Genomic DNA, 16,225 nt, shown 5'->3' with positions numbered 1-16,225 from the left:
ATAGTTAAGTACAGTGCTGCCACATAAACTAAAGCAGAATTGTAAGTCCCGTATGCTAAAGCTATATAAGCACCAGGTACGTCTCCTACAGCGAGGGAGGACTGAAAGATCGGCCCCATATATGCAGCTTAGTTTTTTTTTACAACAAAAAAGTGCAAAAAAAAGCCCGCTACTCGCCGCTCCCTTAATAGACAAAAGTAAAGAGCGGCCAAATGAGAGGTCAATTTCGAGTGGAGTTACAAGAAAGACACTGCTTCACAACCTATTCCCATTCTCTACCCCTAGCTGCTTACATTGAGACTCTTTATATATTTTAAGTCTCGCATTCTTAAGCTGACATTAGCACCACGTCTCCTACAGCGAGGGAGGACTGAAGGATCGGTCTCGCAAGTACAGTTACAAGAAAGACGGCGCGTACTGCTTCACAACCTATTCCTTTTCTCTACTCATGCTTACATCGACATTCTATATATATTTTTAAGTCTCACATTCTTAAGCTAACATAAGCACCACTTCTCCTACACTGGACTACAGCGAGGGAGGACTGAAGGATCGGTCTCGCACGTAGCCTACAGTTACAAGAAAGACACTGCTTCACAACCTATTCCCATTCTCTACTCCTGCTTACATCGACATTATATATATATTTTTAAGTCTCACATTCTTAAGCTGACATAAGCACCACGTCTCCTACAGCGAGGGAGGACTGAAGGATCGGTCTCGCAAGCACAGTTACAAGAAAGCCGCGTACTGCTTCACAACCTATTCCTTTTCTCTACTCCTGCTTACATCGACATTATATATATATTTTTAAGTCTCACATTCTGAAGCTGACATTAGCACCACGTCTCCTACAGCGAGGGAGGACTGAAGGATCGGTCTCGCAAGCACAGTTACAAGAAAGCCGCGTACTGCTTCACAACCTATTCCTTTTCTCTACTCCTGCTTACATCGACATCCTATATATATTTTTAAGTCTCACATTCTTAAGCTGACATAAGCACCACGTCTCCTACAGCGAGGGAGGACTGAAGGATCGGTCTCGCAAGTACAGTTACAAGAAAGACGGCGCGTACTGCTTCACAACCTATTCCCTTTCTCTACCCTGCCTTACATTGACATTCTAGGAAACAGGTACTTGTGGCAATCTGCTTCCCACACTGTAATGAATATGATTAGCAACTCGCCGGAGGTAAGTTTAGTACGTATGTTACAAATATCATCGACGCGCGGCAAAGCTTCACTTCATCGGTGAGTTTTGAGTGATGACCAACCCCCAAAGGATTACGCTTAGCACTAGATAGACGAGCATGTTTCAAAAGATAACAATCATCGGCTCCTATATGTGGAGAGAGAGAGAGAGAGAGAGAGAGAGAGAGAGAGAGAGAGAGAGAGAGAATAATCTTGTGTGTGTGAGTGCGCAATTCACCACGGCCTGATCACGCGGTGGACTCGTCATCGCCAGCAAGTACCCTCCCGATCAGAGCAAGGCTCAGAGGACCTTCACACGCCACACCTCCCACCACCCTTGCTCAGGGGGGGACAGTAACCACTCCTTGTCAGTGGAAAAATCGCGGCTTGGAGCGGGGAACCTCCGCCTGCCAGGACGCGAAGTCTGGCAGCGCAGAGCCTTACCCACTGAGCTTCTGAGCTACCGGAGCGGTGTGTGTGTGTGTGTGTGTGTAATTCACCACGGCCTGATCACGAGTTGGACTCGCTTCCGCCAGCAGGTACCCTCACGACGTGAACAAGTGCTCATTATCGTGTATCTCTGGGTACTGCCAGGACCTCACACACCACACACCCCATCCCCCTTGTTCAAGGGGGGACAGTAACCACTCCTAGTCAACGGAAAGAATCCGGCTTGAGTGGGGCTCGAACCGCCGCCTGTTTGGCCGTGAAGCCTTGCAGCGCGGCGCTCTAACCGATTGATCTACCGGAGTGTGTGTGTGTGTGTGTGTGCTAAAATAATTGATTATTTGCTAAAGTATTTGATTGCTGACGTCAGAGTAAATAATTTGTTATAAAGTTACTACCAATGACTCAAGGCATCCGCGCACACACACACACACACACACACACACACACACACACACACACACACTGGAATGCTTACCGAGTCATAACGGTAAAGTATGTAAAGGGATACAAGTGTCACGTATACCTCACATTCTATACCCTATAATTATATAGCCGTTCTGGCGGGGCTACTCTACAGGCTCTTACATAATGCACACTGGTGGTAAGGGGGAAGGGTGCGTGACTTGGCAAAGCGGTAGCACAAATGTGCCCACTGCCAAACGCGGCCCCGCAACACTGACGGCTGAACTTCCCCGGGACAGGATCTTCCCACCTGGGGCTCTTTACCTTGTAGCATATACTCAGACTGTGCGGCAAGGGGCAAGAAATAGTAAAGTTTTCATGGTGAAAATTGGTGCAAGGTGAGACACGTTATTAGTAGCTGGGACCTGTTTCAAGACTGCCGAAATGACCCTGGACGCCGGGCAAGAGCCAGTCGATGCCGCCCCTCCGCCTCTCCGCCGCCGCCTGTCTGTCTTACCTGTGATCGTCCCAGCATCGCACCGCCGCTGACAGGTACCCGTCTCCGTCCGTCCGTCGTGGCAAACTAACTCTGATTTCGATATTCTAACCCGCAGTGTTCTGCAGCATGCTTTGTCTACGTGTCGGGAGAGGGTGTAGGTTAGTGACTGACATGCCGCTGCGGGGCGTTATTCCGTGCGTGACCTCCGCCCAACACAACAGTGCCGCAGGAGTGCCCGCTGATCCTCGCCGCGCCATGGCCCGCCCCGCCTCCTCCCAAGCCGACGGCAGACTCCTAGACAACATCCTGGGAATGGTGAAGAGGGAGAGAATGGTCAGCGGAGTGGATGAATCGAAGAAAACCGTTGAATTCAAGCCTCCAGAAGAGTTGAAGGTGAGTTATGTAACATTTAGGTTGGTATTATGACACTTTCGCTTCTCACATCAGCTATTTCTAAAGGTCAAAGAGGGGGTCATTTGGGTTCTAATGAGTGTTTCTTTAGGTTCACGGTACAGAAGAAGGGTCAAACTACCACCAGGGTCATAAAACTACTCCTGGAAATGCCCCAAACTCCTACGAAAGCCTTGTCAAATGTGTGTACTTGGGCGACGAAATGTTTAGTATCACGGACCTTATTATCTCTACTCTTTTTATCTTTCACCAGTATAAAAGCGAGGCTCGAATCAAGGCCACCAAAGATAATTACTAAACATCAGTATCTACAGCCCCCGTCACTCAGGGTTGCGGCAGGGGTCGATAGTACAATGTTAAGTCATGCGTTTGAAGAGTTAGAATCTATATGAAAATTTCAGTACATACGTCTATAGCGATGCTTCGTTCAGTGTTTCCCATCAGTGATTCGCTGTCACGCTTAAATGTTCGTTTATTTCATGTAATCAAACTTCATCTTTCAGTCAGAGTGCCGAAAAGCCGATGTTTGTGGACAAGCGCGCGTGGAATCCCTTTAAACAACCGCTGGGGAAGTATGAACACGTAGACATCTTCCTATCTAAATATGTATAGCCGTCGAGGGTAGTTCAAAGACAGACAAGACTTCATTCGACTTATCTAACTAATATGACAAGTAACACGTATGCGCTATCTGAGTATCTGTGGTCATGGAGGTGTGAGCCAGATACTGCAAGACTCGTTACGATCCGACGACATAAACATCGCTTCAGAGGCTTTGTTTTCCTCCTAATCGTTTCTCTCACCCCTCACTGTCACTAAGGATAACGCCTAAAAGTACAGGATATAGACCAAACCCCTTCTGCCCGTCAAACTAGGGAAAATGTCGATACTTTTAAGGGTTGGTGTGCAGGGAAATCAATTATGCACAACGTCTTTTTACTGAGAGGTGAATTAAAGTAGTTACCCCCCTCGACGCCTGCCCTCCCCCTCCCCCCCCCCAACCACCACTCTTACCTCCCGCTCTGGTTATGGATCGTGCCTCTCAGAACTAGTCAATGGGCCCTTCTACGCCTTACTGGTCTATCCTCAGCTCGCTTTCGCTTCTCACATCAGTTATTTCTTAAGGTCAAAAAGGGCATCAATATGATTCTAATGAGTATTTCCTTAGATTCATGGTGCAGAAGCAGGGTCAAACTACCACCAGAGACATTAAACTATCTCAGAAAATGCCCAAAACTCATAGGAAACCCTTGTCAAACATGTGAACTTGGGCGACGAAATGTTTTAAAATACGAACCTAGGCTAGTACCCCCTCTCCTAGTCAATGCGCCTTCCTACACCTTACTAGCCTATCCTCAGTTCTAGCCCGCCTCCCTGCCCATCAGTTATTTCTAAAGGTCAAAAAGGGCACCAATATGATTCTAATGAGTATTTCTTTAGATTCATGGTACAGAAGCAGGGTCAAACTACCACCAGAGACATTAAACTACCTCAGGAAATGCCCAAAACTCATAGGAAAGCCTTGTCAAATATGTGAACTTGGGCGACGAAATGTTTTAAAATACGAACCTAGGCTAGTACCCCCTCTCAATGCGCCTTCCTACACCTTACTAGCCTATCCTCAGTTCTAGCCCGCCTCCCTGCCCATCACTTTCACCATTACTGTCTACTGGGGTGGGGGTGCTGCTCGTTATCTAGTAGGGGGGGGGGGGGGTGCTGCGCCTTCCCTTCATTGATCCGTCCTTGGCACGCCGGATACACCTTCTTCAGAGGGAGTTATGGCCCTACGCAGCAGCTGTCAAGGTTAACACACTATTAGACCTGCTGCTTCCCCTCCAAGGCCGCTTCTCGCTGCTCTCCTTTCAAATAGACGGAGATTAACCACGTCTTGAAACTGTTATCCACTTGTTATCCACTATCGCATCCAACACACCAGAAGCGAAACCACGAACACACACACGCATTAATATGATAAGAGCAACGGAGGTAATACTTATGCGAAGGTATAGAGGGAAAAGCTTAAAAAATAGGTCAGTTATTACTCTCTTGCCCAACGTTGCCAGATTATCGTATTCACCACACTGTATTTATCATTTTTAAGCCTCACACTCTTGTACCTGCACAAATAACGAAAGAATATTAAAGTTAGCGTTAAAACTGTTATTTATTGATGTTTGTTCGTTTGTTTTTGCTATAGATATCAGTCAGAAAATACGGGGAGTACGATAATTTGGCAACGCTGCTCTTGCCTCGTTGACGTATAGAGGATTTGAGGTCCATATTTTTAAACGTATCTGTCTCCCACTACGACTCTTTTTCCAGGGCCACAGAGAAGATTAACTGTGTTCTAATGTTTTTTATATTTTCCGCGCAAGGTGTAGATGTGCAGAATCATTGCTAGAATCACCAAAGAGTCCATGCAAATCTCAGCAACTTCTACGAGGGGCTTCTCAAACAGGTGATCTGAGGGGCTGATATGTTGTTAAAAAATACGGGCTTATGATTACGCCTTATTAAGAGTTCAACTATTACTGGATGATTAAAACTAAAGGTCGTGTATTGTCCTTTACGGTAACTCTGCTGATATTTGTTCAACTGCTTTCCAAATCTCACTCATATAGAAAGCATGGTGGCTCTCAGTAAGTTCACCTCTGCCGCCTTTTCGCTCTAAGCTTTTTAAAAATGTTTGGTACCCACAACAGAGCCTCACATCCACTCTACTTAAGGACCGTATTACTAAATATTTCATCGCCCAAGTTCTCATATTTGACAAGGCTTTCTTAGGAGTTTTGGGCATTTTCACGAGCAGTTTTATGGCCCTGGTGGTAGTTTGACCCTTCTTCTGTACCATGAACCTAAAGAAACACTCATGAGAACCCGATTGATCCCCTCTTTGACCTTTAGAAATAGCTGATGTGAGGACCAAAAGTGTCATAATACCGACTTTAGGGTTTACTTTACATTGCATCCATATCGTAATGTTCCTAACCTATTGTCCTGCCCCAGAAAATCCTCCAACTTGACATCCGGGCGGAGGGACGTTCGCTGCAGGACGTTGAGGAGATGATGGAGACGGTGGTGCGCTACAGTGTCAGGACGCAGCACCCGTACTTCTTCAACCAGCTGTACGGCGGCATCGACGAGGTGGCCCTGGCTAGCGCGTGGCTGTGCGAGGCGCTCAACACCAACCAGTGAGTGGCCGAGGACACACTGAAACATACTGTGACTTTTTGGTAGAGCTGTCACTGTCCTTAGCGGGAACATGTTTCAGAATTGTCAGTTTCAGCTTTTCTTCATGTTCACCAGTTTTCAAAGATAATCCAGGTCTTCCTTTTCAATATTATAGCCTGGTTCCCTAGCAGATGTGGATGTCAGCAGTATTTAGCTAAGGAATAAAAGAGGCTGTCTCAGGAACTTTATCCCGTCCGCCCAGTTGCACATAACTCGGGTGTTTAAGGCAGTGGTCTCTGACTCTCTCTTACTGCGACGCAGTTTCATTGTAAACATTCCCTCCCGACCCCTCTTGACAGCGCGAACAACTGTGTGCCTTTTGCTCTTCTTTAGGTGTATGTATTTATGAACAAACCCGGTAGCAGCGGGGATCATATTTCTTAATGGTCCCTCCAAGCGAGAAAAATGAGAAAAAAATCACCCCTCACACAAACCATTTTATAATATATATCAAAGCATTTGTGATCAGATTATGTATCATCTATTTTTTGGGGGTTATATCATGGCACAAATTTATCCCGTCGCTGCTACACGGTAAAGCCACAAATTTGGCCCGTCGCTGCTACCGGGTTAATGAACATTTGGGAACCCAGTGAGAACAGTCTCGCGACCCAGTAAAATAAATCTCTTCCTTCATTATCTCGTGGGAAAGGAAATCTCATGTGTACATACTTCTCTTGTGTTTATCTGTACTGGGGCGCGACCCATACACTGGAGAGCCGGCCCTGCTGTTCTAAGGCCCGGCCGTGGATTGCAGGCACACGTTCGAGGTGGCTCCCGTGTTCATACTGGTGGAGCACTTCGTCATTGCACGTCTTGTGGAGCTTTTCGGGTGGCCGGAGGGCGACGGAATATTTTCTCCCGGTAAAAAGTGTATCTTCTTGGTTCATGAGTAACCGTCGTGTGAAGTTGAGCTGCCATACACACGCGTGCGGGTGCCGGCATGATAGTGTTCCCGTTTTGCAGGCGGGAGCATGAGCAACCTGTACGGGATGACGCTGGCCAGGTACCGGAAGCACCCCGAGGTGAAGACGCGGGGGATGACGGGCATGAAGCCGCTAGTCGCCTTCACTTCAGACCAGGTGAGTGCAGCCGCCACTCTCACAGCCACCTAAGGCCTGCTTGCTGCACTTCCCTTCAGGGGTGGGGGTCAGGATTAACAGGGCAATTGTCAGTGGGCATGCGCCTGCACCCTCCCGCAAGTGTAGGCCCATGATGGTAAGATAACTCTTTGTTGTACTTTGCAACATTGTAGACCTTGCCAAATCAGAGGATGACGAGCCACCCTTTATTTTCTTTGTATTCTCTATTAATATTTTGTTTTATCTTCTACGTTAAATAACTTTGCACAGTCTTGGGTTTTCAGTCCTCGAAGGCCGGGGTGACAAACGCCCTTTGCCATGAATTTGAGAGAAAGAACAAAAAGCCTGACTATAACAGGCTGCTGAATTAGCAACCCATATTCATAAAGATAACATCGAATCACAACATACTACTAATTACTCGTTATGAATAAATTATTAGAGAGCCAGGCCAAATAATATAAATATATTTTTGAAATCTTTAAATGTTGTTTGCATCATAATCCAGCATTTATTTATTAACAGATATCACATCAATCATGAATGCTTTATTCATAGTTATTTTTTTTTATTTTTAATGTAACTAAAAGTATCTGATTGATTATAGAATAGATAAGAGATCTTAGAGTAGGTCTCTAAGGTGTGTGTGTGTGTGTGTGTGTGTGTGTGTGTGTGTGTGTGTGTGTGTGTGTGTGTGTTACAGTGGCATCTGCAGGTACAACAGCAACTCCTGTTTAGTAAATGCCCAAAAAAATCACCATGACTTCACTAAGGTTGACTGAATATCCTTTTCAATCTTTCAAAAAAGTAAAGAAGTAACCCTATCCTCTCTCTCTGCAAGGTGTGAAGTTTTGTTTGTTTTTTTTTAGTCAGTTTTGAAAAAAAGAACGTTCCATAGACACACCAGGGAGGAGGAGTGCATATTCAACAGCTCAAGTAGCTGTTAAAGGGAAAACCATTATGCATTGTTTTCTTTGACCACTATAGAATAGATGTAGAATAGATGGGTGTCACACTGATGGGTGCATGGCATAACAATGCAAGTTCTAGTTGAGTCTTGTCTTCAAATTGTCTACTCTGTAATGTTATAACACTTCTTTTTTTTACTTCTGTTGGGTTTTTTGTTGGTTGTTTTTTTTGTTTCAGTTGCTTGTATCTTCCAGTGAATTGAAATTGGAAAGGAATTCTCCTTTGAACTCTCTCCGATTCTCCTTCCTCCTTGTGTGTGTGTGTGTTGTGTCCAACAAACACAATACACACTTTTAACTAGTAAGTAAGTAAAAAAAGTAAGTGTGGCAAAGTGTTTAGTGGTGGCCAGCTTATGATACTTAGGCTTTTTTTTTCCCCTTTCCCTGACCCAGGAAGGAATCTCAGGGTCCAGGCCCACTGATGCAGCCTTCTTCTATAGCCTGTTTTATATTATATTACTTCTCCTCTCTTCTCTGTTCTGTGTTGTGCCAGTTAACTAAATTACCAACAACTTTATGCTGCACCCAGGTCCATGTCTTTCTGCTGCAAAGCATTAGAATCCAGTTACCTTGAAGATGGACAGGGTTGATTTTTAAACACAGGAAGAATTCAAAGTTGAGCTTGAGTAGAGAATCATGCATCACCTGCTGGAGAGTGAGAGTGGAGGGTCTTGTCATTCATTTCAAAAAACTCCATGACAGCTGGGGAGGACTTCCTCAGAGTGCAAAGGGCTGTTTCTGCGTGTCGGCAGCTGCAGTAACCATAGTAAAAACAGTAAAAACAGTCTTTCCCTTTTTCCCGCGCGCCTTCCCCTAACAGACAGGGGGTTTTTCATCATTATCATTTCAAGGTAATAGATTAAAGGGGGAAACTATTACATATTTCTGCACTTTACTGACTGATAGGTTCGTAATAAAATGATAACATAAAATTATATTAATAATAAATTATAATAAAAACAACCAGTCAACCATTAAGTATATATAATACACATACACAAAAAAAAAAAAAAAACTAAGATTTGAAGTTACGGGTTAGTTTTTTTCATGACTTTCCTTCAATTGGCGCTATGCTGCGTGAGCAAAAGGGGCCCATCAAGGTTCAAAGGGGCAGGGGCTCGAGCCCCCTCCGCCCCCCCCTCTGCAAAGGGCCTTTGCTGTATATTTGTAACAATAAAATCCATTTAGCACTCAACTCCAGGCGCGTGTCTCCCCCGCAGAGCCACTACTCCGTCGGGAAGGCGGCGTCCCTGCTGGGCCTGGGCCTGGACAACGTGGTGAAGGTGCAGACTGACGCCACGGGCAGGATGATTCCCCAGGCCCTGAAGGAGGCGGTGGCGGCGGCGCGGGCGGGGGGCGGCGAGCCCTTCTTCGTCGGGGCCACCGCCGGGACCACCGTGCTGGGCGCCTTTGACCCTCTGGACGAGCTGGCGGACGTGTGCCGCGACGAAGGGCTATGGCTGCACTGCGACGTGAGTGTTGGCCGATGGCTAGTCGGGATGGTCCACAAAGTCCAATTTTTGCACTTCTGATATTTTCTTAATTCATGAGTATACCAATAATTCTACAGTCATTTGATTCGTTATTTTCTTTTTCTCACTGAATGTATGATGGCGGCCATCTTCAAAGTCTAATTTCGGCTATTACGTACGTTACGTGGTCGTGGTGTACTTTGATTTTTCTGCGTGTGTCCGCAGAGGCGTAGCAAAAAGATGGCTTTAGTGGCGAAATGCCTCAGATCCTGGTGGCCAGAGGGGCCCCATAACTTTCATGAAAGTGTTATTTAGAATTACACACTGAAGTGAAATTTTTAAACACAAGTTTCAGTATAACTTGTCCGCACTCATTACGGACATTTTCCTCTCGACTGTATACGTCAGAGTGTAGGCTACGTCCCGTGTCGTGCCGGCCCAGCGATGGCTTTGATTGATTGTTTTTTTACTAAGATTTCTGTACTGAAACATCTCTTACTTTTCCTACTGCTGCCACGTGACTGTTCCCGCCCCGCAGGCCTGCTGGGGGGGCACCGCCATCCTGTCCGAGAAGCACCGCCACAACTTGCACGGCATCGACAGGTGAGCACCGCGGGGCGTCACCTGGCGTCACCGGCGTCACTAGAAATCCTGCCCTAGGACATGGATTAATACGAAAAGTGACCAACCAGACGACACTTCCACTTAGCAGCAGTTTCAGTGTTTTAGTTTTTTTTATTGCTTTGAGAGGAAATGTATTCAGTAAACTATAATAACCATTTCCAACACTACCACTGCATGCCAGGATAACTAAGGAGCGTGGAGGAGCCGGAAGAGACGTGGCTACCTAGAGAAAAATCGACAATTCATGAACGCCATTCCAGTTAGCATCCAAATATATATAAAAAAGCTACTATGGAAATGTTTGAGGGTATTTTACTTCCCCAATGATTACTGTAACTGTTTTTATACTTAACTGGGGTGGTGCCTACGACTTGAACATTCCCTAAGGCCGCAATGCTTTCTCACGTGCAGGTGCGACTCCCTGTCCTGGAACCCTCACAAGATGCTCTGCGCGCCGCTACAGTGCTCGCCCTTCATCGTGCGCCACAAGGTGAGTATAGCCTAGTCCCATATCCTCAGACGCTCTCACCCTTCACATAAACTATTTCCAAGGGCCACAAAAGAGATAATCGGGTTCTCATGAGTGTTATTTTAGGTTCATGGCACAGAAGAAGGGTCAGACTATCACCAGGGCCATTAAACTACCCCTGGAAATGCCCCAAACTCCTACGAAAGCCTTGTCAAATGTTGAAGGATATTGATGTAGTCCCATATCCTCAGACGCTCTCACCCTTCACATAAACTATTTCCAAGGGCCACAAAAGAGATAATCGGGTTCTCAAGAATGTTATTTTAGGTTCATGGCACAGAAGAAGAGTCAGACTATCACCAGGGCCATTAAACTACCCCTGGAAAAGCCCCAAACTCCTACGAAAGCCTTGTCAAATGTTGTCTATTTCTTTTTGTTCCTTTTGCTTCTGTGCCTTTTAAAATCTGTCCCTTTTTAGTTTTCGCTTTTCCGCTCGCGTTTGTTTCTGTCTGCCTGTTTATCTGCCTTTGTGCCTGTCTGTTTTAGTATCTCTGTCTTGGTGTCTGTCTGTGTGTGCGTATCTGTCCAGCTCTTATATACCTCTGTAACCTCTATTTCGACTCTCAGGATATTCTTCAAGAGTGCAACTCCGCCAACGCCACGTACCTCTTCCAACAAGACAAGTTCTACGACGTGAGCTACGACACGGGCGACAAGAGCTTCCAGTGCGGCCGCAAAATCGACGCCTTCAAGCTGTACTTCTTGCTGACCTGCCACGGCCTCAAGGAGATGGAGGAGCGGGTGGACGCCGCCTTCAGTGCCGCAGAGTGAGTGGGTGGCGGAGGAGTGACGAGGAGGAGGAGGAGGAAAATAACTTGAGACAGAGACATACATAAACATACAGACAGATATACAGGACAAAGAAAGAGAGCTGTACATCCTGCTGACCTACCACGGCCTCAAAGAGATGGAGGAGAGGGTGGATGCCGCCTTCAGTGCCGCAGAGTGAGTGGGTGGCGGAGGAGGGAAATAACTTGAGACAGAGACATACATAGACATACAGACAGACTTACTGGACAAAGAAAGAGAGGCACAGATGGATCGCGGCATAAAGAGGAACATAAAGAGACGGAGACACACATATAAATGATTTCTAAACTAACTGAAATTCACTTAGTTCTAGATAAGCCTCCGAATTATTTCTATATTTTGCCTCAGGACTGCTAGTGTGGTCATTCATATCTTTATAAGTGTTTCGATTATAGGACACGAATATCAGTGGCGTTAAAAAAATAATACCCGATGTTCTCCACTGGCCTTCGTGTGTTCGCCTCTTATAAGGTACGCGGGAGTGTTTGCTCATTAATTACTTCCTCATGCATAATGCAAACACGAGTGACGGCAAACCGATGCAAGATACCAATTTATCGGAGTGTTCGCAAAGATCATATCAGTGGCTGTTATTGCCAATACTCGTCCAGGGACACTGAAGATACGCGACTCTGCACGAAGTTCGATAGAGATACAACCTTGGCAAGAGTTTATGAGGACCTGTTAATTGGGTCATCGCTGTGGTTGCAAGTGTTCATGTTTTCAAGTAAGTGAGCGTGTATTGACGTGCATCCTCTCTTCAGTACACCTCTGCGCACGAAGTTTTCATGCCTCTTACAACCGTGTTCTAGTTACTGCATCCTATTAAGAGTTCTGGGAAAAGCTAACACTCACGTTGAATTACTCAGGGAACAGATGAGTCGGGTTGAATATTTTTGTTTATCTTTGGGACCAGTACAGTAAAGGTGCTCAGTCCGGCTTCAGTGTTCGCGCAGTATAGGGATTTTTATTTATTTTTTATTTATTTTTTGTTATTATTTATCAAGAGTATAGTATGAAGAGGAAGTGGGTTAGTGGTGAAGGTACAGGTGAGGGGGAGGCAAGACAGCAGGAGTGTACAGTTGTATGGTGTAGGTTCGTCAGTTGTTCTGGTGTAGTTATCGTTTATCGGGCACCTTATTTGTATCTTTCGGTCCTGCTCCAATGTTCTAGTGTGAAAATATTAAGGGCTGTATTTCAAGACACCATCGCTTCTCACATCAACTATTTCTAAAGGTCAAAGAGGGGATCAATCGGGTTCTCATTAGTGTTTTTTAAGGTTCATGGCACAGAAGAAGGGTCAAACTACCACCAGGGTCATAAAACTACCCCTGGAAAGGCCTACAGCTCCTACGAAAGCCATGTCAAATATGTGAACTTGGGCGACGAAATGTTTTAAAATGATGAATGTGAAAACAATGCTAACGTGTCACCTTTTATCGGGCACCTTATTTATATTTTTCGGTCCTGTTCCAATGTTCTAGTGTGGAAATATTAAGTCCCGCTGTCAAACGAGCCCTCTTTCTTTAGGGAGGCTGGTGGCCCTTAGCGGAGCCAGTACGTTAAATGAATGTGAAAAATATAAGGGCAATAACAGTCCCAACATGCAACTCATAAGGGATGCCAAAATACTAGCCCGGATCATCTTGCAGACTACAGCGACGAGAAGAAAACACAGACATCTACTTTACTTTTTGATGCTGTAATTTTGCACCTATACCATCACGAAGACATCTGCAGCTATATACTTTAGATCATCGGAGGCAAGAAGTTAATTACACCCGTGTCACCTTTTGTGGACAGGTACTTATCGGAGCAGGTGTCGCGGCGGCCTGGGTTCCGGCAGGTGCTAGCGACGCCGCAGTGCACCAACGTCTGTTTCTGGTACATCCCCCCCAGCCTGCGCCAGGAGGAGGAGAGCCCCGAGTGGTGGAACAAGCTGGCGAAGGTGAGGGTTTGCCGTACACTTTACAGCCCTTGTTTTACAGAGGGATATTATCGGTTATTCTTTTTTTTTTACAACAAAGGAGACAGCTCAAGGGCACAAAAAAAGGAAACAATGATAAAGAAAAGCCCGCTACTCGAAAATTTAACGAGACTCCGACTACTGGTATAAGCTTGTCCTGTGAGAGTTGGAGGCATTCCACTGGGATTCGCTCTTCGGCCTCACTTTTATAATTATTTTTTGTTGAACGTTAAGGAGTCATTAGGGTGTGAGTCTTGTCCTCTGTATATTAACCTTTACAAAGACATTTTTACGATTATATTCACCTTTAGGGGAAATGAACCAAATAAGGGCAATAACAGTCCTAACACACAACTCATAAGGGATGCCAAAATACTAGCCCGGAATATCTTGCAGACTACAGAGGCGAGAAGAAAACACTGACATCTACTTTACTATTTGATGCTGTAATTTTGCACCTATACCATCACGAAGACATCTGCAGCTATATACTAAAGATCATCGGAGGCCAGAAGTTAACTATACACCCGTTTGAGGAAGTGCCGCATGACTTTGTGTGAAGGGATCGAATCTTATATACTCTGATTCAGCACTTAAACCATCGCGAAAGTATGTGCGGTTACGTATTTTAGATCATATGAGGCAAGAAGTTAACCACAATTAGGAAGGGAAACATCACTAACACACCCGCTCCGTTCCAGGTGGCGCCGCGTCTGAAGGAGCGGCTGGTGCGCGATGGCTCCTTCATGGTGGGGTATCAGCCGCTGCCGGACAAAGGACTCGTCAACTTCTTCCGTATGGTAACCAAGTGTAACCCCAAGCCCACGCCGGAGCACATGGACCACCTTCTGGACGAGATGGAGAGGCTCGGCGCTGACCTATGATTCCACCCTTGACCTCGACCACTAACACAACGGATTGCCTCGTCTATGTGATTGTATTTTCGTGCGGATGCCGGCGAGATGTATCCGCCCACGACTGTGCTTATAAATCGGTGGTCCTTTTTCATGCGGGAAGTCACTCTCCTTCCTGTCAGGTCATCCTCCCTTTCTCTGATCGAGTGTTTAAAGGACTTATCGAGTGCTTTAAAATACTTAACGGTTTTACCAATGTGGATCCGACCAAGCTGTTTGTGATGGATGATTCGACGCGAACGAGAAACAATGGCGCTAAACTCAAATGTAGACACGTTCATTCAGATTGCACAAAATTCTTCACTAATGCTGTCGTTCGAGATTGCAACAGATAACCACCATCAGTTAAATAATAATCTTGACCGCTATCTCCTCCATCTAAATGTTCACTAGGTCAGTTTCAACGCCATGGTGGCCGCATAACAACTGTCACTTAGGTTTAGGACAGACCACCTAGTTTGGGTCTTAGGGCCTGTGTGGTCTGGTTATCTATGTAATTCTATGTAATTCTATTCTTTCTTCCCTTCCCTCCCTTACATCCTCACTCTCTCCTCCTTCTCCCCTTCCTTGCACTCTATTACTGACCCTTCCGCCAGTTCATCCTCCCTCTCTCTTCTCTCTCCCCTTCCCTCCCTTTCGTCCTCCCTTTCTCCTCTCTCCCTTTTCCTCCCTTTCGTGCTCCCTCTCTCCTCTCTCCCTTTCCCTCCACTTCGTTCCTCCCTTGTCTGACTTCCTCCCGCGGTAAAGCAGCCACCGAGTCATGAGTTTATGCGTGTTAAGGTTGATATATACTTGCTCGCAGCTGTGCATTAGTCTCGCCCGCAGCTGTGCAACTAATGCCACCAAAATTACTAAATGTATCGCACACTTGCTTAACCCTCTCGCGCACGATGAAGCGTTTAGCGTCATCAAAGGCGAAACGCGTCATAAAAGTTAAAAAAATATTAAAAATTAAGTTTTTTGTGAAAGTGCATCAAATATGGGAGCTCCATTTGTTGGGATAAGTTTCTTAATGGTAACATATGGCAACCTTTCTAAGAAGCGTAGATGAGGAGCTTTGAGCGATTTTTAGCTGTTAGCCTACTCTGACGGGAAAGGAAAAAAATACAGTTTTCTCGGGGTAACTCGGGAACTAATAGGTGTATGAGGATTTTGAGGATACCATAAGAATCCTCACTAAATTCAGCTTCGAAACATATATTCAGCTAAAAAAGTTGGCCCACAAAATTTCGAGCTAGCGAGTGGGGAAGAGTTGGCACTTATGATTTATTGTCTACAATACTTTATACGGAGACTTGAAAGAAGTTTGTATTGTTTATACATATATATTTTCCTCTATTTTTATTTGCGCATGTTCTAGTACAAGTCTTTATGAAGCCATTGATACTAAATTTATTGGGGTACGATATATCTGTGAGGGTAAAATACGTCTGGGAATGTGGAGTATCGCGGCGGCAAAAAAAGGCCAGTCGGGCTTGAGAAATCCATGATGAGTGGAACAGAAACTTATTGGAAACTTACGGTGTGCGAGAGGGTTAATGGATTTCAGTGTCTGGTGCGTATTGACTCTATATTTACGTGTGTATCGAAGTCTTTGAACTGCTGTGGACAAGTTAAAATGATGGCGTCTCTCACTGGATACAACTTCATCAATTAAAACTGTATCAGAACTGTCA

At 45.5% G+C, this 16,225-nt stretch overlaps 1 protein-coding gene and 1 long non-coding RNA gene across 3 annotated transcripts in view; one reads left to right on the top strand and one right to left on the bottom strand.

Annotated features, from left to right (window-relative positions):
* Window positions 1-2,682, bottom strand: part of LOC126988020 (uncharacterized) — a 9,944-nt gene extending 7,262 nt beyond the window's left edge. The window contains exon 1 of the long non-coding RNA XR_007741388.1: window positions 2,561-2,682. This is a non-coding gene — a long non-coding RNA (uncharacterized LOC126988020). The remainder of the gene's footprint in view (window positions 1-2,560) is intronic.
* LOC126988019 (acidic amino acid decarboxylase GADL1-like) lies at window positions 2,143-16,225 on the top strand. 2 transcript variants are annotated; one of them, XM_050845754.1, is made up of 11 exons: window positions 2,145-2,595; window positions 2,764-2,935; window positions 5,960-6,144; window positions 6,942-7,048; window positions 7,151-7,266; window positions 9,455-9,706; window positions 10,245-10,309; window positions 10,742-10,820; window positions 11,427-11,626; window positions 13,473-13,617; window positions 14,337-16,225. In XM_050845754.1, exons 2-11 carry the CDS (start codon window positions 2,798-2,800, stop codon window positions 14,517-14,519), a joined length of 1,470 nt encoding a protein of 489 aa, XP_050701711.1. In that variant the 5' UTR covers window positions 2,145-2,595; window positions 2,764-2,797; the 3' UTR covers window positions 14,520-16,225. The 2 variants fall into 2 exon arrangements, with proteins under 2 accessions (XP_050701710.1, XP_050701711.1); XM_050845753.1 differs by having other exon boundaries at window positions 2,143-2,935.

Source organism: Eriocheir sinensis, chromosome 67 (genome assembly GCF_024679095.1).
Source record: "Eriocheir sinensis breed Jianghai 21 chromosome 67, ASM2467909v1, whole genome shotgun sequence".
Classification (NCBI taxonomy): domain Eukaryota; kingdom Metazoa; phylum Arthropoda; class Malacostraca; order Decapoda; family Varunidae; genus Eriocheir; species Eriocheir sinensis.
The sequence above is the reverse complement of the archived record's forward strand: the minus strand, read 5'-3'. Positions and strand labels throughout refer to the sequence as shown.